General features: G+C 42.1%; 1 protein-coding gene across 1 annotated transcript in view; it reads right to left on the bottom strand.

Moving 5' to 3' along the window:
* Nucleotides 1-6,288: 6,288 nt before the first annotated feature.
* The window catches only part of LOC124553694 (NADH dehydrogenase [ubiquinone] 1 beta subcomplex subunit 8, mitochondrial), a 31,327-nt gene continuing 13,032 nt past the window's right edge, over nucleotides 6,289-24,583 (bottom strand). The window contains exons 3-4 of the mRNA XM_047127597.1: nucleotides 20,022-20,180; nucleotides 6,289-6,796 (exon numbers count right to left, since the gene is read on the bottom strand). Of these exons, the coding sequence (XP_046983553.1) occupies nucleotides 6,737-6,796; nucleotides 20,022-20,180 (219 nt within the window). The 3' untranslated portion in view covers nucleotides 6,289-6,736. The remainder of the gene's footprint in view (nucleotides 6,797-20,021; nucleotides 20,181-24,583) is intronic.

Here is a 24,583-nt window from a genome sequence, read left to right on the forward strand (position 1 = left end):
TATAGTTCGCAAACTTACGTTTAGGGAGAGCGCGCAGCTTATGAAATAAAGCCACCACGGCCGCATTAACCCTTTAGCTGCTACAGAGATGTGCTCCCCGCATTGGTGCATTCCGCACTGTGCGCGATTTTGTCATCACTGCACTGCTCGCCTGTGCAGACACATGGTCTTCCCACTGCTTTGACACACTTATCATTCGTAATCCACAAAAGCTATTTGTCTCAAAAATTTGATTTTTACACATCTTCTTTACTGATCTCCCCCCCCCCCCAAATGACTTAATTTTGTTTCTATGTTCAACGCGATAATTGTGCAGCATTAAATGTAGTTTGTAGAGGTAAAAGTCCATAGCGTATACTTCCCGTACGGTCGATTTTAGTTGGCACAATGTTGAGAATTAAAATTAGGACAAGATACCTAAATTTCATATAAAATTTACTGTATAACAATATCACATTTAATTTAAGTACCAGATAGGTGTCGTATGTAATATTGAGAAATATTCCGTCTTTCGCGACTGTAATAAAAGTTTTATTTACACCTGGCGAATTTGGCTTTATTTTAAAGCACTTCAATCAATCAAAAGGAAGTAGACAAAATACATTAAACAGAACTGTGGGACTTCCAATGACACCAAATCCGACGAATTTGTGGTCAAATTTGTTGTAACTGGATGTCACCTTCTGAGAGGAACTAATTTTCATTAGAGTTTCTTTTGGCTCTGCGTGTCGTTTTCAAGAGTTTACAATGTCCCCAGTTAAAATGAACATCCTTTATAATATAAAGAGTATTTAAAAATTGGGAAATATTCCACCTTTAGCGATTGTAATAAAGCTTTTATTTATACCAGAGTCATTTCACTTTTTTCTAAAACGTTCTAATTAAAACAAAGTTGGCGAAGTACACAAAACTGAATTGTGGGCGTAATAAAACATAGAAACTGAAATATATTGTCCGTGAGGCGCAGTGCGCAAACAATATGTGTTTGTCACAATGGACAGCAAATACTTGCCAAAACATAGATCAGTCGACGAAAACCTTAAATGATGTTGCCAAAGCAGCGAAGCGAAGAATTGCGACAGACAATCAAGTAGCTCGGCAATGTACGAGCCGAAATTCTGCTCTAAATAATACTTTTAGTACTGTCGCAAAAGAATATATCTCAATATGAATAGTAAAACAGCGATTGCAGAAAAGAAGATATACAAACAAAAAAAGATAACATGAATATTGTATGTGTGCCTTTTCATTGTTTTTAATTGCACTGAAAAGAAATATTGGAGGACAAAATTAAAAAAAACCAAAAACGTATTATGATTATAATGAAGAGACAAAGCACTATAAGTTTCAAAAAATTACATTAAAACAAATAAAATTCATGAAGTAACACACTTGGATATTGTTTTTAAATGAAGAAACTATCAAGCATCGATTGAGGTTTGAACTCAGAACCTTTCGCTTAGTAGCCATACACTTTAACCATTACACTAACACAGCTTTTTATTGCATAGAACTCCTGGAACACTCTAAAAGAGCATGCAAAATATCGACAAACACTGTTGGTATGACTATGTATTACTCACATTTCGACAAAGTACAATAGCAAATATACAATTACCGCTGTTCTTAATTTCGAAAAAGTGGTTCGTGAGAATGATACACCTTTCCCTGCTATCGCCTGAACTAGGAGGCTTATTGCTTGTTTGGTTTAATTAATTAATAGAATATGAAGCAATTGGTATGCTTTTTCCAAACTTTCTATAAAAGAAAGCCTGCTATCAAGACATTGCTTTTGTTCAATTACTTTATTTATGACAGAACGTTTCTAAAACTGAAGACACTCATCCGTGCTCTGCACTGCAGTTAAGCTCTGGCAATGTCGTTCTCTGTTCTTTGGCTGACTGTGTTTTGTGACATCAGATGCGCAGAACGAATCTAAATGACCGCCGTCGTAAATGACGCTCACTATAGTCAGAAATGCCTTTAGAGTGTCAAAGGTGCCATTATCAACATCTCACTGAGTTTGAATGAGGTTGTGTAACAGGGCTACAAGAAACTGACTGTTTCTTCTGCAGTATTGCAGAAAGACTTGGGAGGAATGTAGCCACTACACACGATTACTTGCAGCGGTGGTCAAGAGAATGTACGGTTGCAAGAAGACTAGGCTACAGACAGCCATGTGGTACTACCGAGGCAGAAGACCACTGTGTTCAGGGTATGACTCTGGTGCAACATACTGCAGTTTGAGCAGCAGGTGGCACCACGGTAACACAACAAACTGTTACAAATCAGTCACTTCAAAAACAGCTTCACTCCAGACACCCCCCCCCCCCCCCCCCCTGCAGCGTACTATTCCATTGACCCCAAGCCACTGCCAATTGTGACTTCCATGGTGTCATGCATTGGAGGGCAGTAATATATCTGCCGTCCGCAGATAGGAAAATCTCAGAGTGTGAGTTGTAGCGGTTTTATCCTAAATTTAAAAAAACAATATTCGTGAGGTAGGACTGATCCTACCAATAACTAAATCAGAGATTGTTCCAAACACAAACTGTCTGTAATAACCATACATCTTCACCAAACCGAGTCCCGGGCGTCTCGTAAAGAGCGGCTCGGAGTCCACGTTGCCATCACCCGAGTCCGAGGACGAGTAGAGGCTCTGCGAGGATGGCTCCGGTACGCTGGCGGCGGTGGACGATGACACGGCGGCTACAATGACACCAGTGGGCTCGCTCGGCGTGAACCGCCTCTCCAGGCTCCTGCGTCAGCCTAAATACTGCTTGGCGCACGGATATGGCTGGCTCTATTTGCAGTCACGTGTCGAGTGGAAGGAAAGGGGTCTGCAGTTGTAGCAACTTCTTGCAGCACCGTGGACGCCTCCTGGTGGTCTCTGGGAAGCGTCTGTGTTTCCGGGACGACTGGCCCGGCTGACCCCTACTCGGTCCGGGGCCCGCTGTACCGGTCTGCTTCGCGGTAAGCGTGAGTTTCAGGTGCTTAGTCTGGACACAGTAGGCAGGGTAAAGGTCTGTTGTGTTTTGTGATAAAAGCTGGTTCTGCCTCGGTGCCAGTGATGGTCCTGTGTCAGCGAGGAAGACGCCAGTTGAGGGCTTGCAGTGAACCTCTCTGCATGCTAGACACACTGGACCTGCACCTGGAGTTACGGTCCGGGGTGCAATTTCATATCACAGCAGCAGCGCTCTCGTTATTCGACACACTCTGACTGCAAAATTGTACACCGATCTGGTGATTCAACCTGTCGTGCTGCCACTCACGAAAAGCATTCCAGTGGTGTTCTCCGACAGGATAACGCTTGCCCACATACCGCTGTTACAATCCGACACGCTCTACGGAGCTACGACACGTCGTCTCGGCCTGTTCGACCACCAGATATGTCTCCAATTGAGCAGAATGGGACATCGTCGGATGGGAATTCCGGTGCCACCACCCACAAACAGGAATAATCATCCCCGTATTGACTGACCGAGAACAACAGACGTGAAACTCCAAACTGATATTCAGCACTTGCACAAGAAAGCATGCTTGTATTCAATTATTAATCTACCAGCATTTCAGATTTGCTATGGCTTTTCTAGTGCTTACATGATCCTGTGATCTTGCGGTGTTAATCACTTACCATATTTACTCGAATCTAAGCCGCACTCGAATCTAAGCTGCACCTGAAAAATGAAACTCTAAATCAAGGAAAAAAAAAAATGTTCCCGAAACTAAGCCGCACCTGAAATTTGAGACTCGAAATTGAAAGGGAGATAAAAGTCTTAGACCGCACCTCCAAATCGAAACAAAGTTGGTCCATTGTAATATGAGACAATTTAGGTCGAATGAATGACGATACAGTTACAGTAGTTTGGTTCGAGTCGTAAGGTTAGCAATTAAGCTTTACCAGGTAGCCATTGCTATGCGTCAGGCACTCCGTCCATATTTATACGTACCCTTCCTTTTTCACGTGCTTCGTCTGGTTTGAATCGAATGCGTATTTTCCTTTGATCTGACAAGTGCCGTTCTCTTTGTTATAGGTGTTTACGTCACTCTAAGCTGAAAATGCATTATTGTACTGCGTCATGCATTGTTTGTGACATTCTGATAATGTGTGTTTACGACCTGTCGCCGTCCGGCGGGATGGCTTGCTTTTGTGCGCGCTACCGCCGCTTACAATAAAAAAAGAGAGGAATTGTCTCATTAATGAAACAGTGGCAAAAGACTGCTATTTGTTGTAACTTACACTGCTGCTTTCTTTAATAATGATCAACAAGAACCAAATAATAGACTGCGTATAATAGAAGATGTTCTGAACGAGAGTTTAGCTAAAATTTTTCTCCATTTGAAAATCTTTGCAGACGCCTCTTTTGTAGATTACATTCTGCACAGAAATTAGAGTCATCTTAGATTTAAAAATCTAGTCAATTGCCGTGCTTCATTTCTGACTGTATCACTATTAGGCATAAGACTAATAAGAATATAACGGTCCAAGCGGGTTGCATCATGCAGCCTCATAGGCGCTCAGCGGCGAACACGGCACTATGCTTTAGATTTTTTTCAAATTGTTGCATCCTTGAGCCCCCGTTCACCAGACTTACGTCTAGTGATTGGCGGCTGACTCTACCGATCATACTTTAATCATTATAGTACAAGGTTACTTCACCAGTTAAAGTTACATTCTCGGCAAGTACACCAAGTCCTTTGATCCATACATGTATTTTTTCATCATTACTAACTTTACATGTGTATATTCTTCTGCGTTTGCTGTTGTCTCACTCTAGTTTCGTAGTTTATTAGGCTGACAGGATTTAAATGAGATAGCAGCAAACACTAAAGAATACATGGAAAAATGTTTATATTTGTATTATTCTTATGGTGAAGAGAATGCTGCATGTGATTCACAATTCATAAAAGTTCCTATTAGCAACCATCTCTTCTCACAGGTAGGAAAAAATTCAGAACGTGGAGTTGGCCATATTGACAAACATCCCAAACAGTCTTGCCGGTCGGATTTTCGTAGTACATCGGAATGCTGCTACATTCGAAGATGAACAATACGGAATTTGTATTTACTTTGTTGGATAACGTGTGAAAATGCAGTGGTCGAAACTCAGGGCAGAGGAAAAAAGCTCGTTTTCCACCTTTTTTTAAATTTATTTACTGACGCAGAGGTTTTAGTGCCAGTATTTATCTTTGTGCCCACAAAGCATGCCTGTGTAGCGCTACATGTACTCATCGGCTGAAGTTAGTTGTGGCGGCACCTACCAACATTTTTCAAAATTTCCGCTTACTTTGCACTCGATTCTAAGCCGCAGGCGGTTTTCTGGATTACAAAAACCAGAAAAAAAGTGCAGCTTAGATTCGAGTAAATACGGTACTAACAGAATGATGTATGTTAAAATTATTTAATGTAAATTGAAAAACTTTTACTCGTTTATGAAAATATGTTGAACACACGCTTAATAAAGGTCTTTATTTCCAAAATGGTCTTCATTTCCAATCTGTGTCGAGCATACGAGTGACGCAACATTCCGATGGCAGCAGCTTTGCTGCAGCATCCGTACTACAGAGACAGTCGGCCACCACTGCAACTTATGAGACAGCCAGCAATTGATGAGATTCCACTGTTCAGTATTTCAGTCCTCTGACACCAGTGTTAATGGAAGCTCAATTGCCCAAATTAAAATTGTTTAACAACTAACATCTATTGTGTTGTATGCCAAGTTGAAATTTTTCACTTCCTTGTGTTAGTAAAGAAGAGACACCAGTTTCATATGTGAAGGACACACCCTGTCGTAAATGCATACACACCTAGTCTGGACGTTAATAAACTATGTCATATTGAGAATATTTAAATGCAAATGACGACACGAACAACCAGAAAATGCGAATTGATTTACTGGGAAATAAAGAAATTTTATGCTGAATGAAAATCATACTAAAGATAATATATATGTGAGAGTCTCTGAAAAACTGTAAAAAGCACATTCTCTAAGAGTAATAGTTCTACACAAACAACAGATTAAAAGCAATCTGCTTTATTCCTAGTGATTTAATAAAGCTACAAAAATAGTTAGTGTAGTATATCTTGTATTACTTCAAACAAAGACAATTATTGTGTCCTATGTTCTGCAGGAAGTTATTGTCCTAAGAATGGTCACAAGAAGAAAATGAAATCTAGAGAGATCCAGGTGTTGAGTTGAACACTACACAGATGTACAACTTTAACTAAAGTGAAAGCTTGCAATGGTTAATTATTAAGGGCATACATATATGAAAGTAATTTGTGAATTGATGTCAAACAGAACCTTCTAGTTTAATTTGTTTTACAATATCATTTACAACTCTTTTGATCCACCTTGAATAAACACACAGTACAGAACTTTTTTCCATTGCGAAACATTCTTTATTTACATAACAGGTAGTTTGTGCACCAGCTGAAATCATGTAAACTGTTCACAATCAAGATATCATTTACTGAGTGTCACTGTATTGCATACTTATTCACAAGTGACAGAGGTGGCTGTGGCAGGAATCACCTTGCTGTGGCCGGAGAATAAACCAGATGGTTCCGTCACAGTTAAGGGGGCAATATATTTAACAGTGCAAATGTAACCGACCCGACATGTTTCACTACAGCTACCCTATACAGAAAAAATATCAGTCCACACATCTGCCACAGCTAACTCCCAGAAAATCACACGAAACTGCACCGGCAGATCTACGAGGTCATCTGCAGTCACTCAGCTGGCTCGAATGTGTAGTGGACCACTCCCGGGGCCGGTAGCTGCTTCGCCAACTGAAACCCAAAATTAGTCAGTCAAAACAGAGAAGGTCCTGCCTTCCAACTGTACAGAAAATGCCTTCCAAGTGTACAGAAAACAACTGATATAAGCAGTCAGAAATATAAGTAATTTACTTATTTATACACTGGCAGGTCCTTAGCACAAAAGTTCAAAGACTGATGCCGTTCTTAATCAAAGCTGCATCTACTACTGCATGTGTCATCTCTCACAATGCTACGACAAAACTGACTGATATGTAGGTCAATTTGCATCTGTCAGCCACTTCAGTAAATTGATCAATGTGATTTTTGCAGAGAGTAGTCCCAGACCCCGAACCTCGTTTAGACACCTCTGTACCTATTTATCAAGTTTTCCAGCATCTTTACTTTCATACACTGCTTAATTACACTGTGCCAGAAACTTAGCATTTACACCACAATACTACTCTCATCGTATTTCATTTTGTGAGGTGCTGTTAAAGTTGCAAAGAACATTTCCAGCTTTGTTGATGGGACTGAAATATAATGGATGCCTCATTTCTGTAGGAGTCTACCGAACTGTTTGGATTTGGGCCTGCACGAGAGAGCATCAACTTCTCGTTCTACATCTCAACCTCAACCTCTTTCTCACGCATTCTTGGTTTTGACTACAGCACCCACTCAATTTGATTGTCCGAGTACCCATTCCTTCCGATATCTTATTTCTACCGTGTCATCCGAAAGCATTCTGAGCTCTATAGACTGGAGTCTTTAGTACCACGTTTCTTTGTGCACCTCGAGCCACCGTTATGTCACAGACAGAGGGCAGCGTTTGTCGGTTTTCTATATACACTGCAACCGAGAGATTTGTGCAGTCTTCTGTCAACACATCACAGAAAGATATTTGGCTCTGGTTTTCAAGTTCCATTACAAAATTTACGTTAGGACAGATACAATGTAAATGTTCTAGGAACTTCCCACGTATAGGTTTGCCACGACGGGCGATAACAAAATACTCGTAACCACGCCGTCTGCTTCTTCACAATTTTTGCTGTTGGAGAGGAAATAAGTTGACATCCTCACGTGTCTAGAAAGTTATGCAACACAATCTAACTTTCAGCAAAATAACTGGTACTTCTGTCTGCAGTCTCACAATGGGTGGTTGCTTACTACACGAGTGGATACCAGTTAATTTCAGGAAGCCTTTCTGAGTGATGTCTTCTGGGAAAATTCAGCCAATATATATTTGGATGGCTTAATGATTTAATCAATCATAAAAAGCAACTGCCAATACATTGATGTTGAAATTACAGCTAACTGTAATGTAGAAAGTTGTAATATTCGTATTGGCTATGGTCTTCTCCTCCTACTTAACCCTGTGGTGCAGAGCGTCCACTACAGTAGTCAGCTGTTAACGGTCCCTATTTTGGCATTTTCAATTAGTCCTGAGACTGCAAATGCACACAGTTCACTGCAGTAGGCACTCCCTACTGGTGTTGTGTCCTGCGTGCATTTGCAGACTCACGACTGATTGAAAACGCCAGAAAATTCACCATTATAAGTTGTCCACTGCAGTGAAATTCATGCACCACAGGGTTAAAGATGGACATGCCAAAATTTCCACGATTAATTCCAAGGATTCAGAAAGTGAGACTCTCGTAATGAGAGACTACATAGTATTCCTATCTTGGCGCCAAAGAGCAGACTATTAACACAGTCAATGGGATATGCAAAGCACTGGATTAAAACCAGCTGTCGCCAAGCATTACTTCAAACATACTTGAGTCCAGGACAGTGGTGCAAAGGCTACATTTCTGGGACAGCGTAATTAAGGAATACGTCAAGATACAGATGCCAGAAAACTCAATAAGTAGGTACGGAGGTTTCAATCTAAACAAGGCTTTGGGTCGGTAATTAAGATCTTGCTCGTCATCACATCCGCAAAAACTGGGAAATGCTGATAGAATGTGTGTTTCGTGGACTTTTGGCATGGGCTCTGAAACGAGGGCATCAAAGCACACAGTGGAGAATCCAAAGTCAAACTTAAAATGACAACATGTTATACACTGAAGAGCAGAAGAAACTGGTACACCTGCCTAATATCGCAGAGGGCCCCCCCGCGAGCATGCAGAAGTTCTACAACACAATGTGGCACGGACTTGACTATTGTCTGAAGTAATGCTGGAAGGAACTGACACCACGAATCCTGCAGGGCCGTCAATAAATCCGAAGAGTGAGAGGGAGCGGAGATCTCTTCTGAACAGCACGTTGCAAGGCATCCCCGATATGCTCAACAATGTTCATGTCTGGGGAGTTTGGTGGCTAGAGGAAGTGTTTAAACTCAGAGCTGTGTTCCTGGAGGCATTCTGCAGCAATTTTGGACATGTGGGGTGTCACGCTGTCCTGCTGGAATTGCCAAGTCCATTGGAATGTGCAATGGACACGAATGGATGCAGGTGATCAGACAGGATGCTTACGTACGTGCCACCTGTCAGAGTCGTATCTAGATGTATCAGGTGTTCCACATCACTACAACTGCACACACCCCTCACCATTACAGAGCCTTCACCAGCTTGAACAGTCCCCTGCTGACATACAGGGTCCACGGATTCACGAGGTTGACTCCATACCCGTACACATCCGCCCGCTCGATACAATTTGAAATGAGAGTTGTCCGCCAAGTCAACATGTTTCCGGTTAACAACAATCCAATGTCGGTGTCGACACGCCCAGGTGAGGCGTAAAGCTTTGTGTGGTGCAGTCATCAAGGGGTACACGGTGCGCCTTCTGCTCCAAGACCCCCTTACCGATGATGTTTCGTTGAATGGTTCACATGCTGACACTTGTTGATGGCCCATGAAATCTGCAGCAATTTGCAGAAGGGCTGGACTTTTGTCACTTTGAATGATTCTCTTCAGTCATCGTCAGTCCCGTTCTTGCAGGATCTTTTTCCGGCCGCAGCGATGTCCGAGATTTGATGTTTCACCGGATTCTTAATATTCACACTGTACATTCATGGAATGGTCGTATGGGAAAATCCCCACTTCATCGCTACCTCGGAGATGCTGTGTCCCATCACTCGTGCGCCAACTGTAACACCACATTCAGACTAACTTAAATCTTGATAACCTACCATTGTATTAGCAGTAACCAATCTAACAACTGCGCCAGACATTTTTTATCTTATACAGACGTTGCAGAATGCAGCACCTTATTCTGCCTGTTTACAAATCTCTATTTGAATACGCATGCCTAAATCAGTTCCTTTGGCGCTTCAGTGTAAATTAAAGTCGCCCACCGAATTCTGCTGTGTCTATGTGAAGGTTTATCTCATTAACAGCAGGAAGGATTTAACTAATAGATGTACTGATTCACAGTGAAGGTTTGTGCATATGATTTGTAAACATTTTGTGCAGGCAGGGTGAATTATGATGACTGTCAGCTAAGTTGTGCCTCCTGAGAGCTTTCCTGGTGAGCACTGCTTAAACCATTCAAATTATACTAGGACTACTGACCTGACCCCGCTTCACGCAGTTAGCACTAAGTATCTACAGCCAGACAACTTGTCTGGCATTGTGCTAATATATACTACTATACAGACAAGTCATTTAACACTGCTACCAAAAAAGCTCGAAAAGTTCTCAGCCAATTTAAATCAAATTTTACATGATACTTTAATGAACATTCAGACAGACATACACTATATATTTTTAAATTGATATGTAATATATCACGATAAAACATCATTACCGAACATCTCGAAAAGTCTTTGACCAGTTCACTTACAATTTTATACAATACTCTAAAGAACATTCAGATGGACATAGACTGTATATTTCTGTAGTGCATGCTGTCCAACTAGGATAGCATGGCATTTAAACTGTTAGACAAACTGATTTTTCCTTATACAGGGTGTTTTACAAAGATACGCAAATATTTTAATACGTTATTCTACATGTAAAACTAAAGAAAAAAGGTCATATAAACATAGGTCCACAAATGTTTAGCTACGGAGTTATGGCTTATAAAAGATTTTGCCTGAAATTTATAAAGTTGGCTAATATGAGGCCATCACAAAACTGTATGAGGTTAAAGTAAAGCACAATTTCCATTTATATTGTTGTTATTGATCTGTGGAATCTAATAAAACATGCCCCAGATGTGTATCTGGAATAGTTTTCCATAACATGCAGAGAAGCAAAGATGTAATTTTGTAAAATTTGTAATTTATTATCTACTTGGCCCAATCTGTTTTTTAAATTTCAGACAATTGCACAAAGTTTTCAACAGACGTTGTATGGAATTTAATTTTGGAAAAAACGATGGTAATAACATTAACAGGAACTGTACGAATGTGTCAGATAATCTGCTTTTATTAATGCCATAGCATACGTGAATTCATGTTAAACCAGAAAAAACCGCTCACTGTTAAGCAAGTTGTACAGTGTACATACAATTTCACCATACATTAACAACAAATATTCAAAAATGTCTCCACTGAGTTCAATGCATTTAGCTGCACATGTTTGAACAGATTTTGTTGCTCATTTCAGTTTCACAGGGCGGTTGTTAATTTTGTCTGCTGAATTTGTAATGCGAGCAAGTAATGCCTTGCTTGTATTGACTGTGTCCTCGTAAACTACGTCTGGGATATGTTTCATTAGGTTCACCAGACCCACAACATAAAATAAATGGAAATTGTGCTTTACTTAACCTCGTAAAGCTTTGGGATGGCTTCATATTAGTGAAGTTGCTAAATTTCAGGCGAAATCTTTTATTAGCCGTAACTCCATAACTAAACATTTGTGGACTTAGGTTTATATGAACTTTTTTCTTTAGTTTTACTTGTAGAACAATATATTAAAATATTTGCACATCTCCGTGAATCACCGCGTATAGTCCTCCTTGCCAATGGCCTTGCCGCAGTGGTAACACGGGTTCCCTTCAGATCGCCAAAGTTTAGTGCTGTCAGGCTTGTCTAGCACTCGGATGGGCAACCGTCCGATCTTCCAAGTGATGTTGCACTCCGCTCTTTGCGAGGCCAATTGAGGAGCTACTTGACTGAGAAGTATCAGCTCCAGTCACGAAAACTGACAACGGCCGGGAGAGTGACGCGCTGGAAACGTGCCCATCCGTATCCCCATCCGGTGACGCCTATCGTCTGAGGACGACACGGCGGTCGGTCAGTACCGTTGGGCGTTCTGAGGCCTGTTCGGACAAAGTTTTTTTATATATTCTTTATTATATATATATATATATATATATATATATATATATATATATATATATATATATATATATATTTTTTTTTTTTTTAAGCAAAAACTGTACAAACATGCTGTTTTGTTTTCTTCGTCGTAGTTGCTTTTTGCAGGAAATAGGAAAGGTGTATTTATGGCTTATCAGCTTACGATTAGAATACTACTATGGAATCTGAATTTGCAATAACAGTAAACGAGGAGGGGATGGACAGAGGTGGGAAGGGGGAGGGGGGGCGGCAGGGAACTGTCAGAGGGGGAGGAGATGGACAGACAGGGAGAAGCAGGAAAAGAAACAAACACACACACACACACACACACACACACACACACACACACAGAGCGAGAGACAGAGAGAGAGAGAGAGAGAGAGAGAGAGATATATATATATATTGGGGGGGGGGGGGAGGGGGGGGGAGATGGACAAGCTATTTATACAGGGTGTTACAAAAAGGTACGGCCAAACTTTCAGGAAACAATCCTCACACACAAAGAAAGAAAATATGTTATGTGGATGTGTGTCCGGAAACGCTTACTTTCCATGTTGGAGCTGATTTTATTACTTCTCTTCAAATCACATTAATCATGGAATGGAAACACACAGCAACAGAACCTACCAGCGTGACTTCAAACACTTTGTTACAGGAAATGTTCAAAATGTCCTTCGTTAGCGAGGATACGTGCATCCACCCTCCGTTGCACGGAATCCCTGATGCGCTGGTGCAGCCCTGGAGAATGGCGTATTGTATCACAGCTGTCCACAATACGAGCACCAAGAGTCTCTACATTTGGTACCGGGGTTGCGTAGACAAGAGCTTTCAAATGCCCCCATAAATGAAAGCCAAGAGGGTTGAGGTCAGGAGAGAGTGGAGGCCACAGAATTGCTCCGCCTCTACCAATCCGTCGGTCACCGAATCTGTTGTTGAGAAGCGTACAAACACTTCGACTGAAATGTGTAGGAGCTCCATCGTGCATGAACCACATGTTGTGTCATATTTGTAAAGGCACATGTTGTAGCAGCACAGGTAGAGTATCCCATATGAAATCGTGATAACGTGCTCCATTGAGCATAGGTGGAAGAATGTGGGGCCCAATCGAGACATCACCGACAATGCCTGCCCAAAGGTTCACAGAAAATCAGCCCACACATGTTGAGTGTGAAAATTTAAAATTTGATCACTTTGGAATGAAGCCTCATCCGTAAAGAGAACATTTGCACTGAAATGAGGATTGACACATTGTCGGATGAACCATTCCCAGAAGTGTACCCGTGGAGGCCAATCAGCTGCTGAAAGTGCCTGCACATACTGTACACGGTACGGAAACAACTGGTTCTCCCGTAACACTCTCCATACAGTGACGTGGTCAACGTTACCTTGTACAGCAGCAACTTCTCTGACGCTGACATTAGGGTTATCGTCAACTGCACGAAGAATTGCCTCGTCCATTGCAGGTTTCCTCGTCGTTCTAGGTCTTCCCCAGTCGCGAGTCGTAGGCTGGGATGTTCCGTGCTCCCTAAGACGCCGATCGATTGCTTCGAACGTCTTCCTGTCGGGACACCTTCGTTCTGGAAATCTGTCTCGATACAAACGTACCGCGCCACGGCTATTGCCCCGTGCTAATCCATACATCAAATGGGCATCTGCCAACTCCGCATTTGTAAACACTGCACTGGCTGCAAAACCACGTTCGTGATGAACACTAACCTGTTGATGCTACGTACTGATGTGCTTGATACTAGTACTGTAGAGCAATGAGCCACATGTCAACACAAGCACCGAAGTCAACATTAACTTCCTCCAATTGCGCCAACTGGCAGTGAATCGAGGAAGTACAGTACATACTGACAAAACTAAAATGATCTCTAACATGGAAATTAAGCGTTTCCGGACCCATGTCCACATAACATCTTTTCTTAATTTGTGTGTGAGGAATTTTTCCTGAAAGTTTGGCCGTAGCTTTTCATAACACCCTGTAGATTCAGGTCAAGCTTCACTGCTCTCTAGAGTTGCGGTGACTGTTTACTGCTTTTCCCACCAGATACTGCCTCCTCTGTGACCAGCTTGTAGTTTCCATCATTGGCACGACATGTCACTCAAAATGCCAATTACACATGGAACAGATAACAGGGTATACATCACAGTCTCCTCATTGCTGTAATTACGAGTGAGGATTGAAAAGTAACACACAAACAGTTTTTTCCTCCCCTGGAATTGCAGCTGGATTACAGAAGAAAACTGGTGTGTGTTACTGTTATCAACTTGTGAAGAACAGCTAAGTGTAGTTGATATTTATGGCCAAATGGCATCAACCGTGTAAAATTTATAGGGACGAACACGGTGTGTACGGAGGACAACCGCACGGACCGAAGCTGTCTCCAGGTGGTGTGCATTCTTCCGAGAGGGTCGTATGAACCTCAGTGATTCGCCACACTCCAGGAGACTGGTGAGAGCTGCAATGCCAGATAGTGTCAGTGCCATTGGGGTGAGAATTTTGAATGACTGGTGTGTGCAACTGCGAACCTTATTGCAGCAATTCAACATTTCCCATCGTGCAGTGTACAATATTGTTCATTACATGTTGAAATTTTGTAAAATTAGTGCTCACTGGGTACCTAAGGACTTGACTGATAACCACAATTGCCGGCAACTGACAAGTTTGGATCACTTACCGTGTTACGCTGCAAAAGGAGAACGTCTTTTTGAAAGAAATCGTCACTGGTGACAAGTCGTGAGAGTACCACTACACGTCCGAAATTGAGCAGACCTCTACAGATTGGAAACGTGCTCGTCCCCCAGTAAAAAAAAAAATATTCAGAGTGAGTTATTCCGCAAGGAAAGTGCTTGTGACAGTGTTCTGTGATATGCAGGATGTGTTACTGGTGGACTTTGTTGAACTGTGAATGCTGCAGCCTACATTAAAACTTTGGTTTAGCCAAATAGCGCCCTTTGTGACAAATGCCACAATGTTAATGCTGGCGGTGTCAAACTTCTTGGTAAAAGTTCCCACACCCATGTTGCTGCTCCTATTCGTGAGAAAATTGCCAAATTTGGGTAGGAGGTGCTCCAGCATCCACCGTACAGTCCAGACCCCGCACCGTCAGACTTTCATCTGTTTGGACCCGTGAAGAAATTTCTGGCCGGCCGACACTTTGCGACAGATGCGGAAGTGAAATTGGCAGACCGCAGATGGCTATACTCCGACCAAATGGACTTCTACAAATAGTGCGTACTGAAACTGGTACCACAAAATGTGCTGAGAATGTCGGTGACTATGTTGAAAAGTAGGTAAAAGGTGTAAGTTCATTTGTGATCTTTTTAGTTTTGTTATCTATTCAATTATGTAACATTATTCTCTGAATTTTAATCATAACTCACAGTGGCCCATAAATCAGATCACTGTTACAACAGGCAAGGCATCTGGTCGTAGATACTTCGTGCTACCCGTGTGAAAAGGGCGGGTCGCTACAGTCGACGACAGCGTTTGTGGCCTCTGGCAGCACAGCAGGTCACGAGGAAAGCTGCACTGTGAACTCGGCTGAAAGTGCACGGACAGCAACTGACTTAAGTTCCTGCACCTAGGCAACGGCACAGACTGGCTCGCCCAAATCTGCCTCACGTTTGAAAAATGAGTACGGATTAAAAGTAAGTCCACTTGCCTGCTTGTGAAACACTCGGTGCCTTCTCGGCATTTCAGCCATTATGAGAAAACACACAGACTACCTTATTCGTCAGTCTTACTTTCGTGCACACAAAACACAACAGAACACTCAAATACGATGGAAGTTTACACAGTACAAAAAGCAAAACAGGCCGAGTGTCGACTTTCCAGCTTCGCAGCTGTCAACTGTGTACCCCCGGCCCAGAGGCCGTGGACTACAGTCAGCTACAAATAGCAACACGGGACCGACAACAGTCCACAGCGTGGTCGGAGTCCAGGCAGTGAGTAAACGTAACAGCTCAACTTGCAGCACCTGAAGAAGACAACTGGACTGATTCTTTAAACATTGTTAATAAAAAGGAAGCAACAACTCTGCAGAACACCCGAAAGTACACCATTAAGCTACATTCATACAACTAGGAAGTGTCTGGCTTTTTATAATGCATGTCACATAGGATTGTGTGTGTGTGTGTGTGTGTGTGTGTGTGTGTGTGTGTGTGTGTGTGTGTGTGTAAAACAGAAAATTCTGGTCATATGTAAAATAACTGTGTGGGTGAAAGCCTTCCATTCATTCAATCATCTACCAGTCAGCCTGGACGGCAATAGAAGACAGCAAAAGGAAAGCCACAGCTTAAAATTCCACATTAAGAAATAATTTACGTAGTAGGATCACACGAACATACCACTATCCCACAAACTCCTACATGAAGGACATAGAAATCGGCACATATTCCACAGAGAAGCAACTGAAAGAGTTGAAAAATATCTTGCGGGGTCCAGACGGAATCCCAGTTCGATTTTACGGATAGTACTCTGCGAAATTGGTTCCTTACGTAGCTCAAGTTTATGGTGACCAGAAAAAATGCATGCACGATTCCTATATATGTGAAGGGTAACAAAATGGACCCGCATAATTACAAATATCCTCAACATCCGTTCACTGCAAAATTATTGAACACATTCCGAGTTCATCACTCTTATTCCCAACACACACAAATGGTCGGACAGATAATGTGGGCAGCAATTTACCACCATTAGCTGATGCTGCTGTGCTTATTGGAAGGTGTAATCGTTTAGTGGCTATACTCTGTCCATCATAAGAATAAATCTGATGTAAACAAACACAAATGCAATGATTGGTGTTGTTGTGCTCTTGCAATTAGGTCCCACTTATATATTAGATATCTTATTACTACGGTATGTTAAATGAAACTTTAAGATATTCTACTATATTAACAATCATCAACGTTTAATCATGCTTTAGCTACATTGTTTTTATTTCAAAAATAGCGTACAGTTGCAGTCACTGCACTGATGTGGTCAGAGTGTCGCACTGTTAATAAGCAGTATGAAAATGGGTGAAGCTGCTTCCTACTACGTAGTGAAACATGAGTGGAACTCAGTTAAGAAGTGCTCACGAACAGGTTATTCTTAATGTTTTGCTTTGAACTTTTCCGAGGTACTGTGTTTGATACAGCAGACTGTGGATACGCATTCGACATATACTGTAATTTGCCACTGTACCATTACAATATGAACCAAACAGAACTGATCTGGAGCCAAGTTAAGGGATTTGTACGAGAAATAAGACTTAAGCAGCCACACATACTGGAACTAATGCACGCAGCTTTTTCACATGTCACTACCGAATACTGGTGGGATGTAGAACGGTTCTTCATGAACGAAGAGGAGAAAACGCGGCGCCTGGGTGGCTATGTGGGCTCTGTCGATCGTCGACTCGTTATCAACGTAGCAGGTGACAATTCCAGAACTGAAATGTATTTTTTGGATTCTGGTAAGGAAGGAACTAAGAGATTAACAGACAACTGACTGTAATTAATACCTTCAGTGGCTTCAGTATTCAACAATATGGTGAAATCTCTACAGTATGCTTTTGCGCCACACTTAGCTCACTCAGAAAAATTACCCTGTTTTTAAGTTAGGAATTTTCATCACTATGTTAGGTGGGAACAAGAGCATCTTTCACTTTCTGTCTGGTCGCCTAAGAACCGTGCGGTAGTGCTGGAGTTTTGCCTGGTGGCACTGGCTGTATCTTGACATTCACTGTTGTGCAAAAAGCACACCCCCTTCAAACATTGCTCTTCTTTTCTTTTGTCTTTTTTAATAGAATTTCACAGTACTGTGCAGCATCAGTTCATAAATCATCCTTCCATGCCCCTGGACATATTACACTGAGGAGTATCACTCACCTTCCAGTTCAAAGTGCTCGAGAGATCCCTATGCAGATGCGATTCTGTTGAATGTGTGCTGGTCTGTGAGCTGCTTTTGTACGCTTCTCACACCCAATTTTTGAATACCGTGTGTTTGAATAACAACTTCATGCAGATGAGATCTGAATATTTCTGGAACACATTGGGTTCATCTCCCTGAACTCAATCAATTTCTTCAATCTCATTCCCCATGCCGTCAATCACAATTCAGGGATGCCACTCCTCTGTTCCCCACGAACATTTGTTCTGCCATGTTTAAACTCTTGACACCACTTGTACACATTAGTACGATTCAGCACATTGAGCCTGTAAACAGGTCTGATTTAGTTAAAAATGTAGAACACACATTTCCCTTTGCGAGAAGAAACTGGATTACACTCCTCACCTCACATCTGGTGGGATTCAAAGTACAGAAACTTATTTCTACAACGCACTATGAGAGTTTTCTGCTGATAAGAGACAAATCAGCACACATTCCACTGTCAACACCTTGCCCTCTAATGTCTTGCTGCCAACTTTGTCAAGGAGGAAAAAAGAAATTCCTTTCACTGTCAGAGGCTGAGGACTCTTCCTTTCTGGGCACACCTCATACAAAGGCAACTGTCCCTCCTGCAGGTAATGACTGCTTTTGCTAAATAAATCTGTAATGACACTAAGTTACAGCCACATTGCAGTCCGGACGAAAATTGTATTTTAGCCCAACACAATACACAGCAGAGTGTCTGGAGGAGGACCACCACATTAGCTACTGCCAGTCAGAAGAAGGGGGAAGGTGTGGGGAATGTGCATACAACTGGCGACAACTGAGCCACCTACCAATGTTACAACTTCATGAACTTTAATTGGACTTACGAACAATGAACAGGTTCCTTCTAGTTTTTAAGCTGAATACAGTGACAGAGTCAGAATGTGGTGCAAATTATTTCCTGCACTTCAATTTCCGTTAGGGAGTTGGTGAACAAATATTCAAGTAAAATAACTATTGCATTACTGTGCCTTGTCAATCTTTACATATAGGCCATGATAATAAACAAAACAACCAGAATCATTTTTTTAAATAGGGGAGTGCCACTCTTCTGAAGCTTTGTAGCAAATTAAAACTGTGCGCCAGCCTGAGACTCGAACCTAAAACCTCACCTTTCTAGGGCAATGCCCTGCTTTCAACACGATTCACACACAATTCAGACTTGTGAGTCATGCCTCAATAGCTCAGAACATTGACCAAGAAGGCAAGGTACCAGGTTCCAATTCTGGCCTGGCACATGGTTTTAATCTAATAAGAAGTTTCAAACAACAACAACAACAACAATAATGTTTACAGGCAGTAGTTCTGGTAATCTAACTGTGGTAACAAATTTCCACTTCACAAAAAGAATATGTACTGTGAATATTAGGTTCTATGTGTAATTCCAGTTTCACGTGACACCAACTAAATAGTTTATCTAAAAACAAAGATGCTGCAACTTACCAAACAAAAGTGTTGGTATGTTGATAGGAGACAACACACACACAAATTTCAAGCTTTTGCAACCCACAGTTGCTTCATCACGAAAGAGGGAAGGAGAGGGAAAGACGAAAGGATGTGGGTTTTAAGCGAGAGGGTTAGGAGTCAATCCAATCCTGGGAGTGGAAAGACTTACCTTAAGGGGAAAAGGGACACACACACACACACACACACACACACACACACACACACACACACACACACAGTACTGCCGATGGATGTGCGTGTGCGTGTATACCTGTCCCTTTTCCCCCTAAGGTAAGTCTTTCCGCTCCCAGGATTGGAATGACTCCTTACCCTCTCCCTTAAAACCCACATCCTTTCGTCTTTCCCTCTCCTTCTCTCTTTCCTGATGAAGCAACCGTGGGTTAAGAAGCTTGAAATTTGTGTGTGTGTGTGTGTGTGTGTGTGTGTGTGTGTGTGTGTGTGTGTGTGTGTGTGTGTGTTTTATTGTCTCCTATCAACATACCAACTCTTTCGTTTGGTAAGTTACAGCATCTTTGTTTTTAGATATATTTTTCCCACATGGAATGTTTTCCTCTATTATATTCATACAACTAAATAGTTTTGAAGATTGTGAAGCAGGGTAGTCAACAAAGAATACTTGCCACAGGTCTGAACATCTTGTAGTCATCCAGCAGGTAGTAAAGCCCAAAGAATCCACCGACGACCCCGACAAAGGCCAGCGCCTGCTGCGTTGCCGTAAAACGCGGTCTTCCAGAAATGTCGTATCGGTCCTCCCCGAACATGTCAAACTCTACGTGCAGCTGAAACCACACGAAACATTCGCATCATTGGTAGTCAACAGAAACATATCCACTTATCTATTAGTACTCCCCCAAAACACACACACACACACACACACACACACACACACACACACACACACAGACTTTGTAGTTTCTACTGTGACCACCAGATGGCAGAAGCAGCATCACTGGAAAAATTTGTTAGTTTTGAAACCTCTATTACTGTCAGTTGCTTTTAAGGTTGTCATCTGACATTTTGAGTTTGCTCTATTTCATGCGTTTTGTGTGTTTTCGTGTCTATTTAGCATTGAAAATGTGCAGTGAAGAAGAGGCACATTTGCAGCAAATGATGTACAAAGCTCTTAACATGCCTGTAGAAGATGAAAATAAAGCATTTGATGCTGATCAGTTTACATATCATGTGAGTATATTGGCAAGTGCAGATCTTTCTCAAAATTGAGTTCTTGCATGTGTTTATCATATTATTTTCACAGATTGTGTTGTTATGATCAACTGTCCACCAGGAAATGAATCTGAAGATGTTAGTGCAGTGAATGTAATATTGGACTACGTATCTTGCTACGTATCAAGTTGCAGCACACTGTGCTCCACCATGAATGCTGAATTTTAGACGATAAATGGGTATTCAATGGACAAATATATTATACTAGAACTGACATGTGATTACATTTTCAAGCATTTTTGGTGCATAGATCCTGAGAAATCAGTACCCAGAACAACCACCTCTGGCTATATTAACGGCCTTGATATGCCTGGGCATTGAGTCAAACAGAGCTCCGATGGCGTGTACAGGTACAGCTACCAACACAGCTTCAACACGATACCACAGTTCATAAAGAGTAGTGACAAGCGAATTGTTACGAGCCAGTTGCTCAGCCACCATTGACCAGACGTTTTCAATTGGTGAGAGATTTGGAGAATGTGCTGGCCAGGGCAGCAGTCAAACATTTTCTGTATTCAGAAAGAGCCGTACAGGACCTGCAACATGCGGTCGTGCATTATCCTGCTGAAATGTAGGGTTTCGCAGGGATCAAATGAAGGGTAGAGCCACGGGTCCTAACACATCTGAAATGTAATGTCCACTGTTCAAAGCACAGTCAATGCGAACAAGAGGTGACCGAGACGTGTAACCAATGGCACCCGATACCATCACGCCGGATGATACGCCAGTACGTGCGTTCACCGCGATGTCGCCAAACACGGATGCGACCTTCATGATGCTGTAAACAGAATCTGGATTCATCCGAAAAAACTATGTTTTGCCATTCGTGCACCCAAGTTCGTCATTGAATACACCATCACAGACGCTCCTGTCTGTGATGCAGCGTCAAGGGTAGCCGCAGCCGTGGTCTCCGAGCTGATAGTCCGTGCTGCCACAAACTTCGTCAAACTGTTCGAGCAGATGGTTGTTGTCTTGCAAACGTCTATCTGTTGACTCAGGGATCGAGACGTGGCTGCACGATTCGTTACAGCCATGCGGATAAGATGCCTGTCATCTCGACTGCTAGTGATACGAGGCTGTCGGGACGCTGAACGGCGTTCCGTATTACCCTTCTGAACCCACCGATTCCATATTCTGCTGACAATCATTGGATCTCGACCAATGTGAGCAGAAATGTCGTGATAGAATAAACCGCAATTGCGACAGGCTACAATCCGACCTTTATCAAAGTCGGAAATGCGATGGTACGCATTTCTCCTCCTTACACGAGGCATCACAACAACGTTTCGCCAGGCAATGCCGGTCAACTGCTGTTTGTGTATGAGAAATCGGTCGGAAACTTTCCTCATGACAGCACGTTGTAGGTGTCGCCACCGGCACCAACCTTGTGTGAATGCTCTAAAAGGCTGATCATTTGCATATCACAGCATCTTCTTCCTGTCGGTTAAATTTCCCGTCTGTAGCACGCCATCTTCATGGTGTAGCAATTTTAATGGCCAGTAGCGTACTACAAAAAAAATTTGAACAGGTAGACCACATGTTTGCTTATGCATCTGAATATTAGAAGTCCTTTTCAGTATTTTGTTCAGCAATAAATGCAACTAAATTGCAGTTACATTTCTGTATTCAGCTTCAACACTAACAATACCACAATAAGCACATTTAATGCAGACAGTCGAATAAACTAAAAATGTTTTGAATCCAACTACAAATTTCTACACAATTTATAGCTTACTTATTTTAGCTAGCCCACCAGTACTGGCGACTATTGGTACACCGCTGTAAGTGTTAATAACTGGCTGTCACAAAATATTTTTTACTTCCTTTTTTGTTGTGTATTAACTTAATCCTATCATGAGCTGAACAGTGAATCCATATCTGATGTTAGCTTGTCTCTCCATTATATACAGTTCTGTCAAAATGTAAACCATAAACTGCAAAATTAAAAAAAAAAAATACATGTTTAATTGGAATAATAATTACTTTTCCAGTACGAACATAAGTTTTACAGAAGTATAAATATGAAAGACATCTTTATTACATAGGAATTGTGTGTCAGCTGGTATATATTTCCTTTCTTGTTTCTCTTTGAACCATCTAATGCAGTCTCTTCTCCAACCAATTGATCTGTGTGTGTCCATCTCAAGTAGGAAATTGTAGCCTCCCACCATACTAATATCTAATGGTCACGATGCTGTCTTTCTGTCACATCGACTAGATGAAAGTGCTCACTGTGTGTCTAAGTCTACATCTACATCTACATACATACTTTACAAGCCAGCGTACAATGCGTGGCGGAGGGTATCCTGTACCACTTCCTTTGCTGTTCCACATGCAAACAGAGCTACGGTAAAACCACTATCTATATGCTTCTGTATTAACCCTAATTTCTCTTACCTTATTTTTGTGGCCCTCACCCAAAATGTATGTCGGTGGTAGTAAGATCATCCCGCAGTCAGCTTCAAATGTCATTTCTCTAAATTTCCTCAACAGCATTCCTTGAAAGGAATGTCGCCTTGCCTGTGGTGATACTCATTTGCATTTCACAACCATCTCTGTGACAACTGTGTGCTGCTCAAACCTACTACTAACAAATCTAGCAATCTGCCTCTGCACGGCTTCGATGTCTTCCTTTAATTAGACCAGGTGCGGATCCCAACAATTCAAATGAGGATCACCACAGGGAAGGCGACATTCCTTTCAAGGAATGCTGTTGAGGAAATTTATAGAAATCACATTTGAAGCTGACTACGGGATGATCTTACTACCACATTCATAACGGGTGGCAGGGACAAAGATTCCAGTGAAATTTTTTTAAGTACTTTATCTGTAAACTACCTTGAGCAGTTAAACAGAGAACCGACTCGTGGCGATAACATATTAGACCTTCTGGTGACAAACAGACCCGAACTATTTGAAACAGTTAATGCAGAACAGGGAATCAGCGATCATAAATCTGTTACTGCCCTTCCGGCAGCTATTGAACGCACTGGGTGTGACCGGCTGCAGATAGTAGCACATGTCGGAACGAATGACGCCTGCCGCTTGGGTTCTGAGGCCATCCTTGGTTCCTTCCGGCGGCTGGCTGATTTGGTGAAGACAACCAGCATCGCACGCGGAGTGCAAGCTGAGCTTAATATCTGCAGCATAGTGCCCAGAGTCGATCGCGGTCCTCTGGTTTGGAGCCGTGTGGAGGGTCTAAACCAGAGGCTCAGACGACTCTGCGACTATAATGGTTGCAAATTCATCGACCTCCGTTATTGGGTGGAGAACTGTAGGGCCCCCCTAGACAGGTCAGGCGTGCACTACACACCGGAAGCAGCTACTAGGGTAGCAGAGTACGTGTGGCGTACACACGGGGGTTTTTTAGGTTAGAGGGACCCCCCCTTGGGCGAAACGATAAAATACCTGACGGCTTACCAGAGAGGACATTATCATCGTTGATAAAGAACGTCCGTCCTCAGAGACCAAAAACAGGAAAAGTTAACGTAATATTGGTAAACTGCAGGAGTATCCAGGGCAAGGTTCCTGAATTAGTATCTCTTATTGAAGGAAATAGTGCGCATATAGTATTAGGAACGGAAAGTTGGTTAAAACCGGAAGTGAACAGTAACGAAATCCTAGACACAGAATGGAATATATACCGCAAGGATAGGATAAACGCCAATGGTGGAGGAGTATTTATAGCAGTAAAGAATTCAATAATATCCAGTGAAGTTATTAGCGAATGCGAATGTGAAATAATCTGGGTTAAGCTAAGTATCAAAGGTGGGTCAGATATGATAGTCGGATGCTTCTATAGACCACCTGCATCAGCAACCGTAGTAGTTGAGCGTCTCAGAGAGAACCTGCAGAACGTCGTGAAGAAGTTTCGTGATCATACTATTGTAATAGGGGGAGACTTCAATCTACCAGGTATAGAATGGGATAGTCACACAATCAGAACTGGAGCCAGGGA

Source organism: Schistocerca americana, chromosome 11 (genome assembly GCF_021461395.2).
Source record: "Schistocerca americana isolate TAMUIC-IGC-003095 chromosome 11, iqSchAmer2.1, whole genome shotgun sequence".
NCBI lineage: Eukaryota > Metazoa > Arthropoda > Insecta > Orthoptera > Acrididae > Schistocerca > Schistocerca americana.